At 25.5% G+C, this 10,864-nt stretch overlaps 1 protein-coding gene across 2 annotated transcripts; it reads left to right on the top strand.

The window, feature by feature from the left end:
- Positions 1-156: 156 nt before the first annotated feature.
- On the top strand, positions 157-7,938 carry LOC132923383 (protein C12orf4 homolog). Of its 2 annotated transcripts, XM_060987357.1 has the most exons (14): positions 157-317; positions 514-693; positions 761-939; positions 4,318-4,366; positions 4,441-4,625; positions 4,696-4,804; positions 5,883-6,001; positions 6,076-6,249; positions 6,315-6,436; positions 6,508-6,656; positions 6,719-6,836; positions 6,902-7,020; positions 7,327-7,452; positions 7,536-7,938. In XM_060987357.1, the coding sequence occupies exons 1-14, from the start codon at positions 300-302 to the stop codon at positions 7,692-7,694; spliced, it is 1,806 nt and encodes a 601-aa protein (XP_060843340.1). In that variant the 5' UTR covers positions 157-299; the 3' UTR covers positions 7,695-7,938. The 2 variants fall into 2 exon arrangements, with proteins under 2 accessions (XP_060843340.1, XP_060843339.1); XM_060987356.1 differs by lacking the exons at positions 157-317; positions 514-693; positions 761-939 and adding an exon at positions 3,867-4,163 and having other exon boundaries at positions 4,221-4,366.
- The last annotated feature ends 2,926 nt before the right edge of the window (positions 7,939-10,864 follow it).

The raw sequence follows: 10,864 nt of genomic DNA on the forward strand, positions 1-10,864 counted from the left end.
ATAATAATAACAATAATACAATATATTTTTTATAAGAACATTTTGTGACGGTAGTAGACACAGTGTAGCTGTTTTATAAATTTAAAAATGCAATTTATTGTATCACTGCGACTGCGTAGCAGCCTGCTGCACATGTCAGGTTGGGATTATTATTCCATGATCGTGCCGTGTCAAATGGAATAGAAGATAAAAAAATTAAACCATCAGGATTGGGGTTATGTTTGGAGCTCTCTCATTTCATAATTTTTTTCAGTAGATACTCTTTTTCCAATTAATTTTTAGGATCTTTTGAATTCAAAATGAAAGCCAAGGGAGATGTAAGTATTTTCTCGATTTTAGTAGTTTCTTTTGAATATGAGTAGTGTTTACTAAAAAAACTATATTTGATGTATGTTTAACGTACCCAACTGGTTAAATAATGAAGTAATCAAAATCACATGACATGTGGCATTGTAGTGAAATTAACTATAATGTGGATATTATTGCATTATAATTTGTTTAATTTGTTTTTAGTTGAAAGAATATGAGGTCATCGGCCGCAAATTGCCGACCGAGAAAGAAAAGACTACACCTTTATATAAGATGAGGATTTTCGCTCCAGATCGCATTGTTGCCAAATCTCGATTTTGGTATTTCTTAAGACAACTTAAGAAGTTTAAGAAGAGTACAGGAGAAATTGTATCTTTGAAACAAGTATGTTAATCTATAATTATTGTGTCTTCTGAATGTATAATTTAATTATGGTCATTTTTTTTTATAGGTTACTGATAAATCACCAACAAAAATTAAGAACTTTGGAGTGTGGTTACGTTATGATTCAAGATCAGGTACACACAACATGTACCGTGAATACAGAGATACCACTGTTGCTAGCGCTGTAACTAAATGCTACAGAGATATGGGCGCAAGACACAGAGCCAGAGCTCATGCTATCCAGGTATTTTTTTATTTATAATTCCTAAGATTTGTTTTGAATTTAAGAGGACGTTATACCCACATGTATTGTCTCTGTCTTACTAATGTTGATCAGTAGATCAAATTTTCTTTCAGCAGAACACATTAGCTTTAATATTAGAGTCAATTTACCTACTATCAAACTTAAAGGTACTAATGTTATTTAAGGCATCTCATAGACTTTTATTAGTATTTTAATTTTTAAGCAAGTTACGAGCATTTTAAAGTTTAATATTTTACATAACCATAACTCATTTAAAAATTAAGATATCAATAAAAGCCTATGACATGCCCTAGATAATATTCTTGCCTTTAAATTTGATAATAAGCAAGTACTCAAATATTAAAGCTAACATCTCAAAATGTGTTCTGCTGAACAAAAATTTGCCATGATCTATATTAGTAAGATAGAGACAACACATGAGGGTATAACATCCTCTTAATAGTTTATACCGTATTTTATTAAATTTTAATAAAGTTAATCCTTTGAAGTATTATGTATGTTATTAATAATTTGATGGCTAATTAGTACTCATCTATATGACTATCTGCTATAATCTGCTAGTGTAGTTGCAACTTTTAAGTCTATTGTGGAATCAATAATATTATCCTTATTTATAAAGTTAGTGAACTTCATATTTAAATAGTTTTAATAGTAAGATCTATTAATATTAATTATTAAAGCTAAAAATTTAATTTAGATATTTTGTGTTCTATTATTTGATAATATAAAATCAACCCAGTTTGTATACACATCGATAGAGAGCCAATGGTCTCTAAGTTTAGTTTTAGTGTTCTATAAACTATGATATGTTTATTTAATATTAGGTAATCATTACATGAATTATTTTTTTATAGTTTTTATTAGATTTTTATATTATTAAAGGAGTGTCTTGTGGCTATAAAGCATTTGAGCTCACAGCCTTATATTAATATTCTTTAATTATCTTTTATTTTATTTTTTTTCGAAAAAAGCAAATAACATTTTTCATCATTAAAATTATTTTACTTATTATGACATACTTTTCATGAAAATTAATTTTTTCCATTAGTTATTACATCACTATCAGAATCCTTAATTTGTTTAATAGTTTTTATATTTACACACAATTTTATCATTCTGTTATTAAATTATATTATTTCTGTAGTTTTATTAATGCTTTTAATCATGGGAAGTTTAAAAAAAAATGTTTATAGTAGGTACTTGTTGTAATTATACTATAAAATACTTTTAAGCTATTTTTAGTTTGATATAATATTAGTAGTCCATAGCCAGAATTTTTTTTTTATATTTGGTTCATATACAAAACCTTTTATTTTTAATTTTTAAAAATTTTGGGTCCAGACCCCATAGACTTCTATTTGAATTCAAGCCTGAATATTAGAAACTTGAAATTTAGATTTTAAAAATTGATTGGATTTATTAATGAAACAATTTATGCTTATTGTTTTGTTGATGTATTTATAATGTATATACATTTTTTTTAGATCATTAAAGTGGAAGTTGTGAAAGCTAAGAACACCAGAAGACCACATGTGAAACAATTCCACGACAGTGATATTCGTTTCCCTCTACCTCACCGTGTTGAAGGAAAACGTCGTCGTTATAACACATTCTCTATTCGTCGCCCAACAACCAGTTTCTTGTAAAATGGATATTATATTTGATTTTTCTGAATAAAAAGAATTCAATTTAATATTTTTAATTTTGCCTTGTATACTACAAAAATCTAGTTTTTGAATTTTTTTTATTAAACAGGATTTTGTTTTGTTTATGTATGTATATATATACCATAACAATAGTCCCTGATGACTTAAAGAATTCAGTATTTGGTCAATATTGTAATATATTCATTATAAATTGATTTATTAATATGATAAAAAAGAATATTGATGTATGAAGCACTAGGCTACTATACCAAATGATTTGGAATAGTGGCGCTAAATCCTATTTAAGTCATGCTACAGCTTGATTTTTTTTTAACGCGGATCGAATATTTCGTATTTCATACCAGGATATTATGTTTGACTATTAATATAATAGTTGCATTGTTGCATAATTCATACATTACTTAAATTAATTATTTTGTAATGAATATCAATGCATCACATTGTAAATATTTCCTTTAAAAGTTAAATAATAGTTTCACAATTGTTATTTCATAATAAAGAAAAAATATTAACTTGTGGCCCCTTTAGAGAGACTTAAAAATAGACCTTGTACTATAAGGAAGGTTTATACTTCTAATGCAAGAAAATTTTTTCCTAAGGTTATAGACTGCTGGCCATGGTGTTGGTAAAGTATATGCATAGTTATAACCTGTTAATGATTGCTTATAGCAATATGGGACACAATTTGTAATTAAGAGATACGTCATTTTAATTCTAAAATGACAAGAGTTGTTTAAATATTTTGTAGTAATAAATTATAATATGTATGTTTAATGATAGGCGATGATAGACAAAAAAAAAAAAGTAGGACATTTAGATTTAATCATAGATATTTTACTTCTAAGTATAGCCTTAGCATTTAATAATAATTTATATTATTGTATAATCAATGATATTCATCAGGCACGTACACAGGGGAATGTTCAAATGCCCCTCGAAATATTTAGCTTTTTTATGGTTTTTTACTTATTTAATCTTAATATTAATTTTGTTATATTTAAAAAAAAGTATTGTAAGTATATCTAATTTTCATCAATTTTTTTTATATATTTATTCAAAAAAATTCTACTCTTTAAAAAAACCCCTTAAAACTTTTTTTTGCATACGTCTGTTGACTGTTATTCATAAAGGTGATAATTGATATTTGATAAACAATTATTCTTCTGTGATGTCTGATTAAAGATCTTTAATACACATCTATTATCATTATATTATATGTGATAAGTATTTGTGAACTTGTTAGATTGTCATTTATATGCGTATAGTACTATAGTACCTATGTTATCTAAATTTAACAAAATAAAAATATGAAATTTTGAAATATAATTGGTTTAAACTCTTATTAATCGTAAGGATGAATGGGATTAAAGATTACGAGAAAAAACATCAGAAAATTTTTTGTTATACAATTTCTATGCTTAAAATTCCTGATGGTTATAAGATTGAAGTGCCAGTTCATATACCATTTGAAGGTAGTATAGAAGAATTAAGTCATAGAATTATAGATGGGTTTAATTTACCATTATACGTCATAGAAGGTAATAATATTGTGTCGCCATTTATGACAAAAATATTAATTACATCTTATCATATAGAACTATCGGGCGAGTTACAAAAATTTGTTGAAAAATGTTCAATTGAATTTTATGACTGTCAAACAGTTGATGCTATAGAAAGTATTAAAAATGAAACCATTGAAGTTGAAGACATTGTTAAGTATTGGGAAAAGGCATTTCAAGAGGTAAAGTGTCAAAATCATTAAGGTTTTTTTCTTTTACTTGTTACAAAGTTAATTTGTATTATTAATGCTTTTAGGAAACTTTCTCATTCACTGATAATAAAGGACCTAGTAATGATCAATTGTTTGGTACCGCATTTCATAAATTAGCTCATTCGGGACCTTCTTTGGATGCTATTCTTCATATTGAATATGGTTACGCCCAAGCAGTCCAAGATATCATGAGTAGAAAATGTAGACAAGTTACATCTTTGACAAAAACGTGTGTTCATATAATTTAAAAAATGATTTTGTTTTGAATGAAATAGTTAATATTTTTAAATTTTGTCTAGTCAAACCCAAGAAATGAATTATGCCATGGATGGGTTGAATAAATACAGTACTGAAGATGATATTAATGCTTTAGCACTAAAGCACTTTGATGACCAAACATTACTTCAAGTACTTTGAAATATTTTATCTCAGTATAAGAATAAATTATTGTTTTATAATCAGCAACATTAACACTTTGACTGCGGCATGGGTTGACCTGAGCGATTCCCCTGTGCTGAACATTTTTTGTAATAACTAATAATAGTAGTAAGTATAATAAAAATATAAAAATACCGGATTTTTCAAACCACCACAAATTAAACAATTTCAACCATTTATCTGTGCGGAGACGCAAACACAAATAGCTTGTTGTATGCTGGTATTATTGGTAGAGATCAGAAAGTAATACTGGTTTTCGATGATGTGTCAAAGCCCGCCGCATAGAACAAATACGATTTGTCGATGTCAGCAGTCAAAGTGTTAATTATTATAATGCATAAACATTTTTATAATAATTGAAATTTTGCCATCTTGAACATATTACAGTAATTAAAACGGTCCTAGAATAAGCCTTACCAAATATAGTCTGGTTAGCAAAATGCAGATCCTAATTTATGTATAAGCAATAGGCTTATACATAAATTATGTATAAGTATAGGCTACTGCCTAGTGGGCATTTAGGGGCAACTTCCACAATGTTATTACCTTTTAATTTTGTTTTTACCAAAAGTTTATTAAATAAAAATAGATTAGATTATATCTGTACTTATTACTTTGTAGTTTTTATACTGTTGTTTGGTTAAGATTGTTTATATCAATCAGATCACAGTATAGTGAGACAAACAGTTAAATTTATTAAAATGTTTGTATTTAAAATAAAATAAATTCTATATTTGTATATATACCCAATAATAATAAATATTATTTTATTTTTATTAAAGTTGAATAATTATAGCCGATAGGTTTTATATATTAATTGAAAAATATAAAATGTGTATACAATAAAATATGTATTAACACAAATTAAATATTAAGCTTTTATTTAATATTACCATTGATTATAGAATAGTCTTTTCTAGATTGTTTCCTGGTAGTCAACTATTAATTTTTCGTAACTAGATATTGAGGAAAATTGTATACTTTTATTATTGTTTTATTATGGTCTGTACTCTATGATAAAATTATTTTTATTTTTAAATTTTTCTAGGGTAAATGGAATAGTAGACTTGATACATTAAAACAGGAACAACGTGCAGGGTATAGAGAATGGGTTATGAAAACAGTAGAAGAAATGCAAGGAGTTGATGGATTGTATTCTCCTATTGGGTAAAAACTAAAAACAAATCTTATTTTCCCAAGAATAAAAACAAAAAAATTTAAATGGTAATAATAATTTTTAGGAATTCTCCTATTAGTATTATGACAAATGGATTTACCATTTCAAATATGTCATTATATGATATGGAAGAAAGCTTCACTATACATCTTGGGTCACAAATGAAATCTACCCATAATATTCGCATTATGTCAGCAGATACTTTAAATCTTCTAAGCTTAACTTTAGAAGAAAATGGGTATATAATATGTGATATGCAAATTAAACTATTAATAATAATCATTATTTATTTTTTATTTTTAGAGCAGCTGTTCATCATCCTCAAAGGTTACAAACAGTATTAGAATTATATTCTCAAGATCTTAAAGGTCTTGTTTTGTTTATTGATACAAATAACTTAGATTTCTACTCTGGTCTAGCAAAGGGTAATTTTAATACGATTTAAAATTAAAACCCGATTTAATAGTTTATTAATAAAATTTTGTTTTTGTTTTAGAGTTTTTTGATATTTGTGAAGGTAGTACAGAATTTCATTTTGATTCTTTACAGGATCAATTAGAAATAATCAAATCTGATCTTAAAGTAGCTGTTGAAAATCGGAAGTGCAAGGGACCAGTTAGTAATTTTTTATCTCCAGAGTTACAGGTAAGCCCTTAATTATTTATTAATTTAATTACTTTATCATTAAAATGTTTGTTAAATTGTAGGCTCGACGAAATAAATCAAAACTTTTACAATGTGGTGATGTTTACATTACAAAACATTCAAATCTTGCTTCAGTTCATCTCGTATTTCACATGGTTATTGATGATTCATTAAAATCAGGTTAGTTTTTTAATATGTCAACTAAAAAAGTGTTATGTCTAATTAAAATAATTGAATGTTTTTAGGTGATATTAACTCCAGACATCCAGTGATCTTAGGATTAAGGAATATATTGAAAACAGCTTGTTCATATGATATTACTATGATAACTATTCCATTATTTTTGACTCATGAAATGACTGAGGTAATTATAAATACTGTGATATATGGTAAGGGTATCATTAATCACATTAAAATTAAAAAAATAAATATTTATTAAGGTAAAAACATTTAAACATTTAAAAAAAATATTATTTTTAAATATACCCTTATCTTAAACAATTTAAATTTTAAAGATAATAAAAATTTTACCAAATTGTAAGTGCCGTTTCTTTATAAAATATGAATTGATTAAAAGAAATTATGATTTATAAGGCAAAATTAGTTTTTAATTTTAATGTTGGAGTAATCATTGTCGTTTTTATATTTTAAATAGTTATAATTTGTTTAGGATATGACTGTTCCTTGGTGTCAGAAACGAGCAGAACTAGTTTTAAAGTGTGTAAAAGGATTTATGATAGAATCTGTATCTTTAGGTGGATCAGAGCTAAAAACTATTCAGTTCCTAGTTCCAAAAGTGAGTATTAATATCTTACTGTTTTATTATATATTTATAAACTGAATAAATAAACAAATATAAAATAATAATAATATACTTAGGGAATATCTGAAGAAGTGTTTGGAATACTAGCAACAATGGTTCCAACTATATTCAGAGTATCTACTCCACTTGTGTTTGAATCATCAGGACCAGAAATTGAGTCACAAACCAAGAACAAAAAGAGTACAAAAAGTAAACGAAACTCTAAATCCAAGTAATTTATACTTTTAAATTGATCAAATTATAAATTACTAGTTAAATTTTAGTATCATTTTCATGTACTAAAATTATATATCATTAAGAATATTTTATTCAAATTAGAAATATATTATCAAATTTTATATGAACTTTTGTAACTTGTTCTATTATTGACTATTGTTATTATATTATTTTACTTTCGTATACTTTTGTAAAATCCTTTTTTTTGGATTTATAATAAAGGTAAAATAATATTAACTATTACTTTAATGTAAAAATTATTTTTATTTTCATTAAAAATAAAATGTTCTGCACTATGGTTAACTGACATGTGATAAGTAAATAGGTTATCAATATAATGGGGTAGTTTTGTTTGTTGTTAGTTGCAATGATTAGTTGGTGTTTTAATATGTTTGTTTTAAGTGCAAGACTTGATTACATTTTCTATTTAAATAATTTATGATATTGATACATATTGGTCATAATAGAATACGGTTAATAATCATAAATTATTATATTTAATTAAAAATTAAAAAAAATATTAGTGTAAAGATGATGCTACACCCTGTTTCCATCTTAAACAAATAACATATAATATTGTATTTTCTGAATTCATTAAATTTAATAATATTAAATTGAACTTATTATTAACTTATATTATATTATATTTATTTTAAATTTAAATTTAAATGCGAGTAATAATAATAATAATTTTTAAATTTTATAATTAAGTCAATATACTAATATTAAAATTAATATTGTTAAATAGATTATTCAGAACATTTAATTTGTTATGTTTTGCATTTGTAAGAAGGAGACAATGCATCTAGTTGAAGTCTTTCTATATTATATTGGTATACCTTTTTGTCATTCTATATTGTAAGACGTTCTGTTAGTAGTATTTTTGATAGACCATTAATAGAAATAACTCAATATATGGTATTAATTAAAGGTATAATGTAAGTCAATCAATGCACAGATTAGTCAATGTCAATCACAAAAAAAAAAAATTGAAGAAAACTACAGTAGACATAGTTGTATGGCACGCATTTTTTAAATCATAAGAAAAGTATTTAAACAATGATCCCATCCACCAGGGCCGAACCAATGATTTGAGCGGCTCGAGGCAGAGTAAAATTGCGGGGCCTAAAATGTCTAAAATATCACTATTGCGTATCAGTTGCATATACAGGAAGATTCTTTTATCATTAAAAACTTATTATTTCAAAAAGTGTTAACTTTTTTCAAATGAATTTTATTTAAATACATAAAAAAATAGTCCAATTAATTTAGTACATTTTAAATATAGGTTGCCATTTGAAAATAATAAGTTGGTAGTGGTTTACCTATTAAATAAAAGGGTAAAAAAAATAAAAATTTCATACAGTTTGTGAAAAGTATGAAAAAAAATATTTTGAAAAAAAAAAAATGAAAAAGTCAATACTTGACTAAAATAATGAGTGTTTAATGATAGAGAAATTACCCTGTATAGCTCCCCAAATTTGAAACTCAAATATGCACAAATAGTCTTAACAAATATAGTACCTTGCACCTACAACAATATGAATAAGTAAATAAATTAACGCAACATTTCATATAATCAAACTTAATATAATAAATAATAATATTGACAAAATAAGACAATAAATATAAAATATAGGAATAGGTACAATATAAAAATGTATTAAAAATTAACTTTTCTACTTTTTGAATCCGGAAATTGATCAATAATATCATCATATTTTAATTGGTCAGCAATTCCTTTTTCTATAGAGATTATAGCTAAGTTGGTGAATTTTCTTTTATAATTTTACATAAAAAAAAAATGATATGTAAATTTATTTTTGCTCATTAACTTGACTTTTTTATTGTATCTATTAAAGTGGGGCCTGAGTGCCTGACCAATTGTGGTGAAAGCGCGGGCCCGCTCGCCCTGCGCTAGGGAAGGCCCTGCCATCCACTGACTATTACTCTCTACAATAAGTGCAACATAATATATAGTTTAAAACTGTATACTAATTTAGAATTTTTGCTAAAGGATATAGATTATCAACAATTTAATGTAAACAAAATACTATAATAATTAATTATTTATTTATCCACCCAAATTTTAATTTTTAAATTCAAGATTAATGTCTAGGGCTAAGCTCACCATACCACTGAGTAGGCATAGTAATAATGACTTAGATTTATTTAAATATATAGGTAAATAATATGCAAAACATTAGACCATATTTATTTATTTAAATTTAAATCTTCTATGAGATTACTTATGTATATAATATATAAATGTTTAGTTGAATTCAACATTATTTTTTTTTTAAAGATATTTTAAATAATTTAAATGGGAAAAATTGTTTAGATATATTAATTAGTACTAGATATATTAGTACCAAATGTTAAGATTTGTATTCTGATTTTTTGATTTTACTTAAAAAATGTGATGTGTAAATTTAATTTAGATTGTTATAAAATATGTTGTGTCTTTTGAATTAGCCTACTGGGGCTGCTAAAATTAAACTTGCACAATAATTCCACCATTTAATGAGATAAATATTTAAATGTGGGGTACAGTTTTACAGACAACATTAGGAGTGAAATCAGACATTTTGCCTCCAGATTTAAAAAGTAGTGACGAACATGGGTTAATATCTCTTTGAAAAATCAATAATATTAAATAAATAAATAAATATTATATTATTAATTAACAAAATAAATGCACTGAATGGCAGATCTAAGGGCTTGCCCCTCTTGACAGTTATATTATACTTCCAAGGCCTAACATTAAATCCTAAATATTGATAAATATTATAATATGAACAATTTTTGGGACCCTCTCCCTTCCAAAAATTGTTTTCAAATATTACCCGAATTTTTCATGTGTTTACTCATGATTAACACATTGCAATTTGAGACGAAAATGATGTTGATGTGTTGTCCAATTCAAATCAGATTAGTTTCATGTTTTCCAATCGTTTTGCTACATTGTAGGGTTATCTCTTAACTTAATTTTGAGAATAGTAAACCCTCTCTTTTTGTTGATTTATAATTACATTTAAAAATGTACAACTTTGAACCTTCTGATTATTTAATGTTATTATTAATTTAAAAAAAAATAGCTTATATTAGCTTTATTGGGCACTACACATATTTTAAAGGCTCCCCCATAGTGCCCATGTTGATGTGTATG

Source organism: Rhopalosiphum padi, chromosome 2, assembly GCF_020882245.1.
Source record: "Rhopalosiphum padi isolate XX-2018 chromosome 2, ASM2088224v1, whole genome shotgun sequence".
Classification (NCBI taxonomy): domain Eukaryota; kingdom Metazoa; phylum Arthropoda; class Insecta; order Hemiptera; family Aphididae; genus Rhopalosiphum; species Rhopalosiphum padi.